At 38.4% G+C, this 16732-nt stretch overlaps 2 protein-coding genes across 2 annotated transcripts; one reads left to right on the top strand and one right to left on the bottom strand.

The window, feature by feature from the left end:
- Window positions 1-4911: 4911 nt before the first annotated feature.
- LOC148585281 (uncharacterized) lies at window positions 4912-5730 on the bottom strand. The gene has a single exon (XM_088516698.1). The coding sequence runs from the start codon at window positions 5728-5730 to the stop codon at window positions 4912-4914; it is 819 nt and encodes a 272-aa protein (XP_088372824.1).
- Window positions 5731-11349: 5619 nt separating this feature from the next.
- On the top strand, window positions 11350-12733 carry LOC132183212 (anthocyanin 5-aromatic acyltransferase-like). Its single transcript, XM_059596614.2, has one exon. The coding sequence runs from the start codon at window positions 11371-11373 to the stop codon at window positions 12730-12732; it is 1362 nt and encodes a 453-aa protein (XP_059452597.2). The 5' UTR covers window positions 11350-11370; the 3' UTR covers window position 12733.
- The last annotated feature ends 3999 nt before the right edge of the window (window positions 12734-16732 follow it).

Raw genomic sequence — 16732 nt, 5'->3', positions numbered from 1 at the left:
CTATTTCTCGGTCGAGCCAGTTGGAATCTGAGCTTGTTGTGGAACGAACCATGCATGCCAGCCAAAAGCTGACTTCTCGACCCTTGAGGAGGGAGCAGCCCTGCTGAAGAAAAGCCTTGATGAGCTCTCGGCTTTGGAGCCTGAGGGCACCCAAAGGAAGCTTGAGGAGGCCGAGTGAAAAATTGCCAACCTGGAGGCTCAGTGCTCTCACAACCTTTCTAGGATTCGGAAGCAGGAAGTCCAAGGGATTGCTGAGAGATCCCGAGTCAGGCAGTTGCTTCTTGATATTGTGGCCTTGGGGAATAAGGTCAATTCTTACAAGAAGAAACATGCTGAGGCCGCGCTTGAGCGCCGTGCTGCTGAGGGCCGAGCTACACGATTTTCTGAAGAGCTAGAAGCAGCTCCAAAAGAAACGGAAGTCAGATAAGAAGAAGGCCAAAGCTGCTGCTAAGAGGGCTGAGGGCCTTAAAGGGAAATTCCTGCGAGCGAAGGAACAAGTGTTCAAATATAAGAACAAAGCTCAGGATTTCTACAAGCAGCTCTCCTTTGCTTCCTGGGCCCGAGATTATGGTTGGGGCACGGGCTTCATCTCAGGTTTCGAAACTTTCCGAAGATGGTCGAGTAACCCTCCCGAAGGTGTCGACCTCAATACAATAAAACCTGAAGATGTGCCTCCCACTGAAGAAGACATTTCAAAAATCTCCATACTCGGCAAAGAGCAAATGCCTGACTGCAAAAGCATCTCAATTTTCGGTTTCGACCCGTTTGCTCGGCGTCAAGTTGGAGAGTCTTCTACGGCAGCTGAGCGTGCCGATGCTCTGGATGACTCGGAGAAGTCGGTGGTTGCATCTGATGATGAATGGGATTGCGCCTCTCCTTGAGTCTCCTAATTGTAAATACCGAGAGAACATCTCTCTTTTTGTATCTAATTTATACAAAATTTTGTAAATGAAAGAAATTTTTCACAATTACAATGAGAAAATCTTGTGCTCGTTGTTCTATTCAGTTTATATTCAAACTATTTTTCACAATTACAATGAGAAAATCTTGTGCTCGGTTGTTCTATTCAGTTTATACTCAAACTTGCACATTAGTATTTGCAAACATACTACGTATACCCCTCTGATTCCCATAGTTTAAAAATGTAATTTATACCGATGGGAATCTTAACGAGGCGTAAAAGAATTTGAACCGAATGTAAAACTTGAATTAATATCACAATACGCCGTGTATTTAACCAAGGATGTGCTGTTTGTGAGCAAGTTATGTTAAACCATGATAAGCGTACGTTTGCTTAAAGAAAATGCTCGGCATGTTCGGTAGGTGCATGCTCGGTATGAAGGCTTAATGCTCGGCGGATTTTGTAGTTGTAAGGACATATGCACTTCATCATCGGGAAAGTGCCTTAGTGAAGTTTACCAAAATACGTTCGGGAACTTCTCTGGCTGTATTTCTCCGTTGAGGAACCTTTGAATAAAGGTTAAGTTCGGAAAGCGCTTTGTTCAGCTATATTTCCGAACTCTTCCTTGGGAAAGCGCCTTAGCGACGTATCACAGAGTTACGCTAGGGAAAGTCTCAGGCTATATCTCGCCAAAGGGTTGGAAAGTGTTATAAATACTTTCCAGAGGATGATCCTCGAAAGAGCGCTTAGTGCAGCTATATCTTTCAAAGCGCGGAATCGCAAATTTGTTAGTTTTTGAGATCGGCATACTTAAGACATTCCTCTCCCTCGGGAAAGCGCTTTAGCGAAATTTAGGCCGAGCGATACTCGGTGATTTCTCCAGCTATGTTTCATCGAGCTTAAATCTTTTTTGATGAAAGATTTGCGTTTGATCTAATGAAAACGCCTTGGAAAGAAAAAATCGAGTGATGCTCGAGAATTCTAGGGCAGTTTTTCATCAAATGCATGGTCTGCCACATTCTTAAGATTTTTGCATGATTATAATCTCAGAGGACCCTTCATTGATATATCTAGATTGACTATAAAAAGAATATAACAAAAGTGATGCTCTGAGAATCATAATTTTATACAAAATACTTCTTAAGATGTTCGGCATTCCATGGTCGTTGAAGCTGTTTTCCTTCGGAGTTTGCAAGGTGGTAAGCTCCTGCTTTGCCACACCTGATCACCTGATATGGTCCTTCCCAATTTGGTGCGAGCTTTCCCTCAGTTGCGTCTTTGGTTGCCAAGGTGACCTTTTTCAAAACCAAATCTCCGACTTTGAAACTTCGATGCTTCACTCGTCGGTTGAAATACCGAGCTACCCTTTGTTGATATGCTGCCATTGTAACCTGGGCCTGATTTTGTTTTTCTTGCAGTAAGTCTTAATTGTAACTTTAGACCTTCGTCATTGAAATTAGGGTTGAATGTGTCTACTCGAAAACTTCCTGATCCGACCTCGGCAGGAATGACAGCCTCGGTTCCGTAGGCTAAAGCGAAAGAAGTCTCCTCGGTTGGAGTCCTTCTGGTTGTGCGGTATGCCCATAGAACTTCGGGAAGATTTTCTGACCATTCACCCTTATGCTGGCCGAGCTTCTTCTTTAGAATCTTGAATATGGTTTTGTTCGTTGCTTCTACCTGTCCGTTTGCTTGAGGATGTCCCGGAGATGAGAAATATTGCCGAACATGAAGTCCGGCACACCAACTCCGAAAGGACTCACAGTCAAACTGCTTTACCATTGTCAGTGACAAATGCGTGAGGAATCCCATATCGACAAATGACACTTCTGCAAAGAAATTTCTCGATGTTCTTAGCGGTAATATTCACCAAAGCTTCGGCTTCTGCCCATTTGGTGAAATAGTCTACAGCGACCACCACGAACCAAACTCCTCCTTTTCCTGTAGGTAATGGCCCCACTATATCTACCCCCCATTGTGAAAATGGCCATGGTGATGAAACCGAGCTCAGTTCTTCTGGGGGTTGTTTGATAGCATTGGCAAAACGCTAACAACTATCACAAGTTTTGACAATATTTATGGAGTCCTGGTTCATGTTTGGCCAGAAGAATCCTGCTCTTACTGCTTTGTGAGCCAAGATGCGGGGTCCCGAGTGACTGCCACAGACTTCTTCATGAATCTCTCGAAGAACATAATTACCCTCTTCCTTTGAGACACATTTAAGCAGTGGTAACATGAAGCCTCGCTTGAAAAGAGCTCCATTGACTTGTGTGAACCGAGCAGCCTTTTGTTTCAACCGTACAACCTTTTTCCTCTCTCCCGGCAAAATTCCTCTTTCAAGGAAACCAACAATTTCTTCAGCCCGAGCGGGCGCAACCTCGATGGTTAGAATAAAAACCTTCTCGGTGATAGAAGGCTGTTGCTGAACTTGTATTATCTGTTCGGATTTTCTTACCTCAGACTCGGTCGAAGAGCCTAAACGGGCCAAATGGTCGGCCTTCTCGTTCTTTTCCCTTGGGATTTTGACAATGCAAAACTTCTTAAAAAACTTCAGCATACCCTGAATCTTGGACAAGTAGAGTTTCATATTGGTGCCTTTAGCCTCAAACTCGCTGCGAATATGGCCGACTACAACTTGTTAATCACTCCGAACTTCCACCAATTCTACTTCTAGCTCTTGAGCTAAACCAAGCCCAGCTATTACAGCTTCATACTTGGCTTCGTTGTTGGTAGTTTTGAATTCCAACCGTAATGAGCTCTTCAACTCTCTTCCATCTGGCGTAATTATTACGACCCCGGCTCCACCATTTCTTTTGGTAAACGAACCATCCACATAAATTACTCATGTGCTCTCTTTCGGCCAATCCTCTTGGTCCTGAATGTTGGTGAATTCTACCACAAAGTCTGCTAAGGCTTGGCCTTTAACAGCACTACGTGGGACAAAGTGAATGTCGAATTCACTAATTTCGATTGCCCAGTTGACCAGCCGACCAGACAAATCTAGTTTCCGAAGCACTTTTTTCAACGGATACTCAGTTAGGACATTGATTGTATGAGCTTGGAAGTACGGTCGGAGCTTCCTGGAAGCAATTACTAAGGCGAAAGCGAGTTTCTCCATCTGTACATATCTTTCCTCAGCACCATGCAGTGCTCGGCTAATGAAGTAGACTGGCTTTTGAACTCCTTCTTCCTCCCGGATCAAGGCCGCACTGACAGCAGTTGGTGATACTGCCAAGTATAGGTACAATGTTTCACCAGGAACAGCTCGGCTGAGGAGAGGTGGACTAACCAGATACCTTTTAAGTTGTTCGAACGCCTATTCGCACTCTTCAGACCATTCGAAAGCCTTGCGTAAAATCTTAAAAAATGGAAGGCACTTATCCGTCGACCGAGAAATGAACCTATTCATGGCTGCAATTCTTCCTGTCAACTGCTGTACCTGCTTCACATTCTTCGGAGATTGCATATCTAATACCGCTTGGATCTTTTCTGGATTAGCTTCGATCCCTCGGCTAGACATCATATAACAGAGAAATTTCCCAGATGAAACTCCGAATGCGCACTTTGTAGGGTTCAACTTCATCTTAAAACGTTCCAATGTTTTAAACACCTCCTGCTAGTCTGTCACATGGTCCATCTGCAGCTTGCTTTTGACCAGCATGTCATCAACATAAACCTCCATATTCTTCCCAATCTGTCTTCTCTTGATCAGATGGATGCATGAAAATCTGATTATAGCCTGAAAAGGCGTCCATGAAGCTTAGCAACTCATACCCTGCTGTTGCATCAACTAAGGAGCTAATATGGGTTAATGGAAAGCTGTCCTTCGGGCAAGCTTTGTTGAGATCGGTAAAATCTACGCACATCCTCCACTTCCCAGATGACTTCTTAACCATTACTACGTTGGATAGCCAATCGGGGTAATGAGCCTCTTCGATGAACTGGGCCTTTAGTAGTTTGCTCACTTCTTCGGCTATCGCCATGTTTCTGTCGGGGGCAAACTTCCTTCGCTTCTACTTTACTGGTTTGACCTTTGGATCAATGTTCAAGTGATGAACAATATCCTTGGGGTCAATCCCAGGCATGTCTTCAGGAGACCATGCAAAAACTTCAAGGTTCTGCTGGAGAAACCGAACAAGGGCTTCTTTAATTCCAGGAGCCAGCTGCGAACCAATCTTGACAACCTTTCCTTCAGCTATAGGTATATCAATTAATGGCTCGGCTGACTCCTTCCTCAACTGCATCTTCCGCTCATCAGCCAAACTACCGATCGTTAATAGTGCCGACTCTGGGTACTTCTTCAAAGATGTATTGTAACACCTTCTAGCAACAACCTGGTCTCCCCTAACCTCTCCGACCCCTTCAATGGTCGGAAACTTCGTTTTCAAGTGATAAGTCGAAGTGACCGCCCTCAGTTGATTCAAAGCCAGGCGACCAATAATCATATTGTAAGCTGATGGTCGGTCAATGACCAAAAAATCCACCATGATGGTAGATTGTCTAGGAGCAGTTCCCGCTGTAACCGGAAGAGAAATCAACCCAATGGGTTGGACATGCTCGCCTGCAAATCCTATCAATGGTGACAAGAATGGTTTCAATTTCTCTCGGCTAATGCCCAATTGTTGAACAACCGTCCAGTAAATGATATCAGCCGAGCTTCCATTATCTACTAAGACTCGGTGAATGGCATGGTTAGCCACTGTTAGAATGATCACCAAAGCATCATCATGTGGCATTGAGACCTCCTTCGCATCTTCCTCCGAGAATGTTAGAACACTCGGTTCCTGCTTTTGAATCTTGGAAGGTTTCTCCAGTGCGAAGATTTCTTCCATTCTAGCTTATTTGGCGTAAGCTTTCCTTGCCGAGCTTGACTCTCCTCCTCCAGCCAGACCTTCTGAGATAGTGTGAATTTCGCCAATAATAGCTTGATTATGAGGATTTTGCTGCTGATTCTGCGTAATCCTCGGGCCATCTCGCCTTTGCCTCTGGTTACGTGATCGGTCATTACCCTGGCCCGAGCGCTGTCCCTGTATATCCTGAGCATTCTTTCCTTTGTTGTTTTCCTTAGCCAAGAAATTCAATAACTTCTCATTTCTTAGAAATTTTTCGATCTCAAACCGAAGACTAATACAATCCTCGGTCTGATGCCCATGATCGTTATGATACTCGCAAAACTTCTGACCACTGCGGTGCTGGGGAGGAGACTTCATCCTTCCTGGCCATCGAAAACTTGGATCCTTCTTAACTTCCATGAACACCCTATAAACAGTTGTATTCAAGGGCGTCCATCCCACATATTATTGATGCTGGACTGGATGAGGTAAAAGACCAACCTTCTTATCTTGAACCTTAAGACTTTGACCGTCTTTTTTCTTCTTCTCGAGTATAACCCTCGGTTTTGTCATAACCGGATCAGCAGCAAACTTACCCTCGGCAGCTTTAGATTTCAGCAATGCTGAGATAGTTTCTTCCTGGTTGATGAATTCCTCGGCCTTGCTGTTGAACTGTCGCAAAGTTCCCGTTTTTGGCTTTTTTGACAACTCGGCCATCAGAGGCCCTTCGGTCTGTATACCATGCATCAATGCTGAGAAGATGGTTTGCTCATCAGTACTCTCTACTGTCAGCTTTTCCCGATTAAACCGCGACAAATATTCTTTTAAGGACTCGTCTTTTCCCTGCATGAGGGACAATAAATATGCTGGGTTCTTCTTCCTTCTTCTAGTGGCAAGAAATTGACCCAGGAACTGTTGCCCAAGGTAATCAAAGCCATCAACCGATTTAGGTTTCAAACTCCTGAACCATTCCTTTGCGACTCCCCTTAAAGTTAAAGGGAAGGCTCGACAAGCAATTTCATCAGGAGTTTCATGAAGGATGATATGAGCTCGGAAACTCTCCATATGGTCGGAAGGATCTCCACTTCCATCGTATTCGCCAATTCGAGGAACCTTGAAATTACCAGGCATGGGGAATCTCATTACTCGGTCGGTGAAAGGTAAGTTGGTGTATTGCATTAGATCTTCAGTAGCAGAGTAATTTTCCCCATTCTCAATTATGAAAGGCATCTTTTCAAACTTCTGCTGGAGATCTTTTACATCTTTGTGTACAGCAGTCTCTGCAGGTTTATCAAGATACGACCGAACATGACGGGAATGGCTACACCGAGAGTTACCGTGGTGGGTTTTGGCATGGCTGGACTCACCATGGCGTGACCTGCCACCCGATTGTGAATTTTTGGTAAGCTCTTGTCGGCTAGTGTTTGCTTTAAGCCGGACAGTGTGAGGATTGCGTTGTATTGAGCTTCCAGTGTTCGGTTGGGTTGACTGTCGTTGGGCTGATGGTGGTTGATTCCTGTGGGACTCTTCTCGTCTTCTCTTCTGTGCCGAGTCTTCTCTAGGAGGTAGCCTAGAGACGATCTCTTCATTTTGCTTCCTCATAGCCTCAACAGACTCGGCTATTTGTTTCATAAAATTCACCATGACAGCTGTTTGGGGATTTGGATCATGTGAGGTTCCGGGTATATCTGTTTGGATGTTTGGAATGATATGAGGAGATGTATCAAGGTGTGGAGGTGTGTTCACCATATCAGAATATATGAGATTAGTAAGAACCGCCAAAATATCGGTTCCCACAGACGGCGCCAAACTGTTGAAACAGTTTTCCGAATGATGACGTGGATAAGGGGTTAGCACAATGCTCTGATAACTGAGCGTTGAGTTCGATAACCGAACGTTGATCTGAAAATAAGAGATGAGAAAAGGGGATCAAAGCTGCCGGCATTGTCCGACCGGTGGAAGCTCCGATGCCTAAGTTAGTCACAATGTTTAAGGAAGAAATAAACTTGAAGATTATTGGATCAGAGAAAAGATAAGCAAAGTAAATTGTTTTAGAGGGTGAAAAGGAGTTACCGAAATTATGAGAGGGGACCCCCCTTTTATAGGCATCGAATTGTTCCTGTTCATCTAACACTGTGGACTCACCGAGTGCCCATGTGTTGATAGTATACTAACACAAGATATTTATTTCTAACATTCTAATATTTCTGAGGGTAATGCTCGGTACTTGCCTTAAGCTCGGTTGACCGAGCTTGATGGCCGAGTATCAACAACCCAATCAAACAAGGCTGCTTTACTGAACATGAGTTTGTTTTAAATAATAAAAATGACCGAGTATGAGGGATGGGCCGATAGGTCAGAATTGGGCCCAAATAAGCCGAAATTTGATCCAACAGGAATAAAAAACGTGGGCCGAGAATAAATTGTCTATATATTATTCTAATCATCACGTTGAAGAAGGTGTAGCCGTGCAGGTGTTGACCAAAATTAGTATGTGATAATGGCATTGGGATTATCGTAATCGTAATGTTAGGAGGTATTAGCCAAAATTTCCTTATAATTATTTTGAGATGAGAATTCTGTAAAAAGCTTTGGTGTTGCTCCATAGCTTGTTTGGATTTCTTGTTTTACCGCAGGATTTCTTTCGGATGCATATAAAAAACAATAAGGCCCCGTTTGGTTCGCGGATTAGACCCTTGGATTGGACTAGCTAACACTAGGTATAGCTAGTCCTTTGTTTGGTAACACTCTATTCCTGGGAATAGCTATTCCCATGGGATTACTAATCCTATATACACGGGGTTAGCTAAGCCACTCAAAAACGAGTGGCTTAGCTAATCCTTTCCTGTGGGATTAAAATTATCGTGTAAATTGCCCACAAAAACCCCACCCTTCTAGCACCCACATCTCTCAAGGAGACTCTGCAAAACGATCTCCATCTCTCAAAGAGCAACGATCTCTCTTCTCTGCGCAAGCGATCTCTCTCCCCTTCTCTTCTCTTCGATTTCTCTTCTTTGTTTCTTGGTTATTTCATTCTCTCTCTATTTCTTGGATTTTTTTTTTTCTCTTTTCTCTTTTTTTTTTTTTTTTTTTTTTTTTCTGTATCGTTTCTCTTTGTTTCTGTTTAGGCTTTTTTTCTAAAAAAAAAAAAAAAAAATTAATTTTTTTTTTATTCTGTTTCTCCATCTCTCTTTCTCTATATTTTCTCAGTTTGATTTTTAATTCAATTATATATATATAGATATAACCTATGTTCAAGCGTACAACCTGTGTTCAAGCGTATATATATATACACACACACGCTTGAACACAGGTTATTCATACCTGTTCAAGCGTGTGTGTGTGTATATATATGTACCCAAAACGTTTTTGAGTTTTTTTTATTTTTCTTCTGTTTTTTTATTTTTTTTGATTCTCTGTATCGTTTATCTTTGATTCTGTTTAGGGTTTATTTTTATTTTTTATTCTGTTTCTCCATCTCTCTTTCTCTATACTTTCTCAGTGTGATTTTTAATTTAGTTATATATATATATATATATATATATATATATATATATATATATATATATATATATATATAATTGAATTAAAAATCACACTGATATATATACACACACTTGAACACAGGTTATTCATACCTGTTCAAGCGTGTATATATATATATAAAATTATATATACATGACATAACTAAAAAAAAAAAAAAAATTATAGTAAAATTGTTTATGTTTCAAAAAAGAAAGAAAGAATGAAAGTCCTTAATAATATAAATTGTATTTATATTATAAGGGTATTTTAGGAAATAAGATCACAATACAATTCCATTCACCAACATATTGCACTGTACCAAACAAAGGAATAGGATTAGGTAGTCTATTCCAGTGTTACAACCAAACAAAAGAATAGGATTAGCTAATCTATTCCCAGTGGTAGCTAATCATTTTCCAATGGACTAGACAATCCGCGAACCAAACGAGGCCTAATTAATTGTGTGGTATATATATATATATACAAAATAATGATTTGTTGCATCATCATATGACGTGACTTTAACATATGAGTTTACCATTATATGGGTGTGACTCTACAGTTTGAAAATAAGGATTTGTTACATCCAGGGACGGAGCCAGAAAATTTTATGGAAGGGGGTCAGCCAAATTTTTTTTTTCGATTCTTTAAAATTCTTTTATTAAAAAAAATTATTTTGGTTGTTTTTTATGAAGTAAAGACTACTGTAAGGGCCAAAAAAAGTGAACATTTAAAAGTAAGGGCCAAAAATAAAAAAACTTAGTGAGTATGGGCCAACAAAATTAAAAATAGGGCCAATTTTTTTTTTTTTTTTTGGAGGGGGCTAAATAACTAAAATTAAAACTTTAATTTTACTTTTTTAATTTTTTAATTTTTTTTAATATTTTTTTTTATTTATAATTTTTTTTCCTTATTTTGGGGGGGACCATGGCCCACCCTGGTCCCCCCCTCCCTCCGTCTCTGGTTACATCATATGACATGACTTTAATATATGAGTAGCGATAATGATTTGTTGCATCATATGATGTGACTTTGACATATGAGTAGCAATCTTGGCTTTACCATTATATGGGTGTGACCCTAGAGTTTATGCTTTCTTTTAATTGCAACATCATAGTGGTGTGAATCGGGTCGGATTCAATTGAGCCACTAGTGGTGGTTTGTTATTGTTGTAATGCCGAGTATTAAAAATTATGAATAACAATAATTAGTTGTTATAATAAAATTGAAGTAGTATTTAGTTTTGGTGATATTTGGGCTAATTAATTTAGTTAAAACTAGATAAATTATTCATCAGATAAAGGTGAATAACAAAGAAGCAAAACTTTCCGAATGAAGATAAAGAAGAAAGAGTTTAAAAAAAGAAGAAAGGGTTTTACAACCCACCTTCTGCACAATGTCTTTTTATTTCTTTTCTTTTCTCTTTTTTTTTTATTATTATTATTTTTTTCTGTTTTTTTACAGAGTGCAGAACGTTTAACAAAAAGAAAAGAAAAAATAAATAATAAATAAATAAATTTTCTGAAAAAAAAAAAAAAAAGTCAAGACAAGTTTTCGCTGCAACATTAATTTGAAAGAGAAGTATTATAATACTAGTTATAATTTCCTGAATAAACATTGAAAAACTAAATACCATGTGCTATTAAAGCCAACCTGGTCAAAAGCCGAAAATCACGGATCCACTAACGTGGCAAATTTTTATTGATGAGAAATTTCTTCCCCACGCTTTGTTAGAAAAAAAAAATCGTTCCATAAAAGAATAAAAATCGTTTTTAAAGGTGTAAAAAATATAAAAATTATCAAAATACACTTTTGACTTCAAAATTTTTTTGTAAAAAAACGTTTTTTTTTTTTTCTATTTAAAAATTTTATTTTTTAAACGCAATTTTAATATATGCTTTAATTTATAAGCAGGATGCTTAATTATTCTCCAAAGCAACTAATCTTAATTATTTTGGTTTTTAATTGGATGAGGTTGCCAAATATATTGACCGTTAGTTATTGATAATGATATTGAATTTGCCAATTTATAAATAGAATCAAAACTCGAATTAGATCAATACAAAGACCAAAAAGAGATCTAGAGAGAGAGAGAGAGAGAGAGAGAGAGAAGGGATGGCTTGCACGCACAAGATTCTTGAGCAAATCCAGGTTGGTCCACTGCCAAGCTCAGCTCCCACAACCTCTCTTCCGCTTACTTTCTTTGACATACCACTGCTTGCAAGCGCCGGCGTCAGATGCCTCTACTTCTACGAATTCCCCCACCCCACCCACCATTTTACACAAATTATCCTTCCAACACTCACACACTCTCTCTCCCTCACTCTCCAACACTTTTTCCCACTCCTTGGAAATCTCATGTGCCCCCCACCTCCCGCCAACCCCTACATCTTCTACACCCACGGCGACTCAATCCCATTAACCATCGCCGAGTCCACCGCCGACAACTTTCACCACCTCGCCGGTCACCACCCACGAGATATCAAACACTTTGCCCACCTCGTCCCAAACTTTCCACCGACCCAAATTACGTCGACCGACACATTCGTTTTCCCTCTTCTATCCATTCAAGTCACTCTGTTTCCCAACGCTGGCATTTGCGTCGCCTTCACAAATCGCCACGTAATCGACGGTCGGATCCGCAGCCTCTTCATGAAATCTTGGGCGTCCGTTTCCAAAGCTAGAGGCGGCGACGACGACTCTTCTTGTCTGCGGCCTTTCTACGACCGGGATGTGATCAAAGACCCAAACGGCGTCATGGCGGTTTTCTTGGCAGAGTATTTTCGCGTGAGATCAACATGGGAGAAAGATACCAGCAACGCTGACGTCTTTCACGGCCACAATGTTAAGGCAACATATGTACTAAATGGAGCAAACATAGAATTTCTGAAAGACAAATACAATTTCTCAAGCTTCGTGGTAACCTGCGCTTTCATTTGGGTTTGCCGGATGAAAACAGAATTTCACGAAGGAGATGCTACAAAACCAGTAGATGACGACGAGCTTTGCTACTTAGCATTCCCAGCAGATTGCCGAAACCGCCTCAAATTTCCGGTACCCTCGACTTACTTTGGAAACTGCTTAGCTTCCTGCAAAGCAGCTGCCAAAAGGAGCGAGCTAGTGGGAGAGGAAGGCTTTGTGGTGGCGGCGAAAGCCATAGCAAGAGAAATTTCCAGGATGAAAAGTAGACCGTTAGAAGGGGCGGAGAAATGGATGGAAGATAGGAAGAATTTGATACGAGCGGGGAATGGGCGTGTTCTCGCAGTCGGTGGGTCTCCAAGTTTTAATGATTATGGGACGGATTTTGGGTGGGGAAAGCCCAAAAAGTTCGAGTTGATTAACCATCCGATATTTATTTCTGTTGCTGATTGTAGAGATGAGGATGGTGCTCTTGAGGTTGGGGTGGTGCTCAGAAGTCGAGCTGCAATGGACACTTTCTCTTCAATATTTGAACAATCTCTAAAATTACTCAACTGATATATATGCTTCTTCAACTTCAGCTGTTGCATGCATAAGAGATCATGCATGCAACTTTATTTGAATAATGATTTGCCTTCTTTATTCCACCGAATCGGGCTTTTTGCCTCCCTATGCTATTGTAGCTGTGTGCTGGCTTTTTTTAATTTATTGTATTTTTTTTTTTTTTTTTTAATAAGGGTTTGACTTCTCATTAAATTTGCTTTCATCATGAGCGATCTTTGGGGTAAAGCCTATGTATTAGATTCAGCCTGCCTGGAGCAGATCTCTTTTATAATTGAAGTTTGGACATGAGTTAGAGGATGTTAAAGTCATAGATAAGATTTGATTATAAGATTTTATGTTCTTAATCTTGAAATCAATGAATGAATATGATCAAAGATTCTCTTAAAAAAAAATAAAAAGGGTTTGCCTTGTTTATTTCTTGTTCATTCTGGTTATATATCCAATTAGGCCGATGGGTTTGCTTTGTTTTTTAACCTACGAAATTAATTTTTCCCATTTGGTCTATTGGAGTCTAAGATATTAGTTGTATATACCATTTGGTCTATTGGAGTCTAAGATATTAGTTATATATATATATATATATATATATATATGTTCCCAAGGGGTAGCTCAATAGGCTGTGGACCACACCTTATGAAGCAGTAGTCACTAGTTCGAATTCGCTCTCCCCCTTCTCTTGTGTGGACATGTCAAAATATATATATATATATATATATATATATATATATATATGGAAAGAAAACAATTCTTCTTTTTCTTTTTCGTTCATCTTTTTCATTTTAGGTTTTTAACCAAGTATATATGATGTGGGTTTTGGAATGTCTATTATTGAGTATATGTATGTTAGTGTAAAAAGTTAATTTTAATCCCATATTAAAAAGATGTTATATATAAGTTTGAACACTTATGTCCAATATGTTATAATATATCATGGTCTCATTTCAAAAACACCCCATTATATAATTTTTTTTTTTTTTTTTAAATATACCCCTTTATATAAATGTATCATAGGCAATGGTAATATGCGATATGATGAATGATAATGGCTCCTTTCGTAATTAGAGCATGAACAAAGATAACATGCATGCATCCTAGAGGTTGCCATAAGATTGATAAAATAAAAAGAAAAAAAACACTGACATCCTCTGGGATGGCCCAAATTCAATAAAGCAATATTCCAAAAACGGCCAAATCAACCTCTTTGTGTAAAAAAATTGCCAAAACTTTGATCTTTGCTTGTTATCATTTGTCTTAAAAGTTTATTTGGAGAGATGAATTTAAAACTTTGATCTTTGCTTGCGGGTGGCCAGGGGTGGCGCCCTTCAATTTTTTTTTTTTTTTTTAAATTTTTAGATTTAATTTTTTTAATTAAATTAATTAATAAAAATTTAATATTTTAATTAGGTAAACGGTGTGTTTTGAATGGCCCTAACGGATGTTAAAAAATTTTGACGGTAGAAAGTTTATTGTAGTTTCGATTGATCCATGAAGTAAATTGTCAAGAAAAAAAATCCAGGGAGTTTTTAATTTTGATGCCTTGACTTAGGGATTTTTAATATATTTTCTCAATCATTTAATCAGTACTTTAACACTCTCTTTCACCTGTGGGCTCAAACTTCATCTTAATAGGTGAAGCCCAACATGTGGCCTCTAACTCTAATACCATATTAAAACACTACTTGTCCTAAAAGCTTAAACGGATAGAAAGATATAAATTTAATCATTTAATTAATATTTTAATACATACAGTGTCCTAAAATCAACCCAATCATGTTTTCCAACCATCCACTCAATTACTGAAACGCCTAGCGCAACAAAGAGTTAAAGTACACTTTGTTGAAATGTCTTCATATTCAACTCATGCACGCATCTTGAAAGAGACATGTGAAATTCTCACTGGAAATATATCTCTGTCTATCTTCACCTTCTAATCAATTTGTTCCTACATTAACTAATCGTGACACCCAATTCCTCCAACACCCTCTCATAGACAAAGATCGAGATCATGACCTTGGTGAATAAACCATGATATTTTCCAAAAATTATATGTTTACTGAAGCTTTGGCAGTACCTAAAAATGTCGTAGATAATACGGTGGGTCCATGAAGACCCAACATTTGACAAAGAAATGTGTAGCAGAAGTTAATGGTGTGGATTGCTATATATATATATATATATATATATATATATATATATATATCATAATGGTAATGCATGCACCCATCTCAATCCTGACTAGTTGGTGCAGTAGGCTCGCAGTCGTATTGGATTAGGATACTCAGTAAACGACAAGAAAATAATACGTAGGTGGGTGGGTCAATGATCATGTCTCAATAGACAAAGAAACATATATGGTTGGTGCAATAGGCTCAGGGCCGGCTCAATGTATTTGGGGGGCTTTAGGCAAAATTTTGAAGTTGGACCTTACTTTTTTTAATATTTAAATATTAATTAAATAATATTTATTTTAATAATATTATTATTATTTTCATTCTCATTGCTGTTTCATGACTTTTAAGTTTAACTTTTAACTAGTTGTCCAAAGAAATTGATGTGGCATATTTGTTTTTTTTTTGAGTTAATTGGTCTTATTTTATAATTGACTTATTATATTTGGACCTTATTTTAGAGGCCTTATATTTTTATGGGAAAAATTTTTGGGCCTTATTTTAAAAATAAAAATAAAAATAAAAATAGGCCTTAAGTTAAAATAAAATTTTTAGGCCTTAATAAAAATTTTTTTGGGACTTATTAAAATAATTTTTAGGCCTTACTAACTGGGGGCCCTAGGCGACCGCCTCAATGGCCTAGCCATTGAGCCGGCCCTGAATAGGCTTGCCTTCTTTTTTATTAGATTAGTCAATACACGATAAGAAAATAATAGGGTGGGTCCTTTAAAAAAAAAATAATAATAGGGTGGGTGGGTCTTCCACGACTCAACAAGCAAGAATATGATAATTTCTATTGAAATGGATAATATTCATTTTATTTTCAAGATTTAAAGTTAGTTTATCTAATGGTGTGATACCCAACTCATAATTATATATTCATGCAGTAACAGAGTTTAACAAAGGACTTAAGTGAGTAGATTATCCGTTGGAATCAATTTATGAATAGAATTTTAATTTTGGATAAAATGTGAGAGAAGTTATGATTTTTGTAAGTTTCAAAGGACAAACAATATATTTGAATTTAATCTAATTTATTTATATAGTTAATTGACAAATTAGACATTGATTTTTGGTTTATGTGCTGAGGTCAATTTATGATTCATCTTGATATTATTTTGAGATTAAAGAATAAAATGCGGCGTTTTACTATCCAAACGTCACTACTTTCTTAATAGTATTACTATTCATGCATCACTATTTACGCTTTGAAATACGATGTTTGAATAGTATTAGTATTCTCGCATCACTATTCACACATGAAATGCGACGTTTGAATAGTGTCATGCGTCACTAGTAACATTTGAAAGGTGTCATGCATTATTGTTCAAACGATACTAAGTAATTTTTAAAAAAATTGACCCTCAAAATTTACGTTTATAACAACCACACACACTCAACACACTAAAAACTTCAAAATTTCTTCATCTTTCATCCATACCTGGGTACATGCTATAGGTATGTTGACCGAAAGAGATTTTAAGGAGTTTATATATATTTACATAAAAAATAAAAAAATTTATAAGATAATTTGATAAAGTAACAAGCATGTGCTTAAAAAAAAAGGGAGAGAGATAGGTGATGTGATGTAGCATAGATTTGGAAACCACATGTGCATTAACTTATCAGAAGAAAGAAGCAAGCAAGAATAGAAAGAAATCGTGCAAAGGATGAAGGCAAGAGAATCACGGCGAGTTTTAAAATTGGCAAATATTGAGCAAAGGGTCGGGTTGTAAAGGAGTGGAGGTTGAAGCGACTAGTGCCACTACAATTAAAACAATTTTTTTCTTATTGGAGATTTTTGACGTTTTATGGGGTTTGACATA

This window comes from Corylus avellana, chromosome 5, assembly GCF_965113065.1.
Source record: "Corylus avellana chromosome 5, dhCorAvel1.hap1.2, whole genome shotgun sequence".
Classification (NCBI taxonomy): domain Eukaryota; kingdom Viridiplantae; phylum Streptophyta; class Magnoliopsida; order Fagales; family Betulaceae; genus Corylus; species Corylus avellana.
Note: the sequence above shows the minus strand (reverse complement) of the source record. Positions and strands in the feature narration are given on the sequence as shown.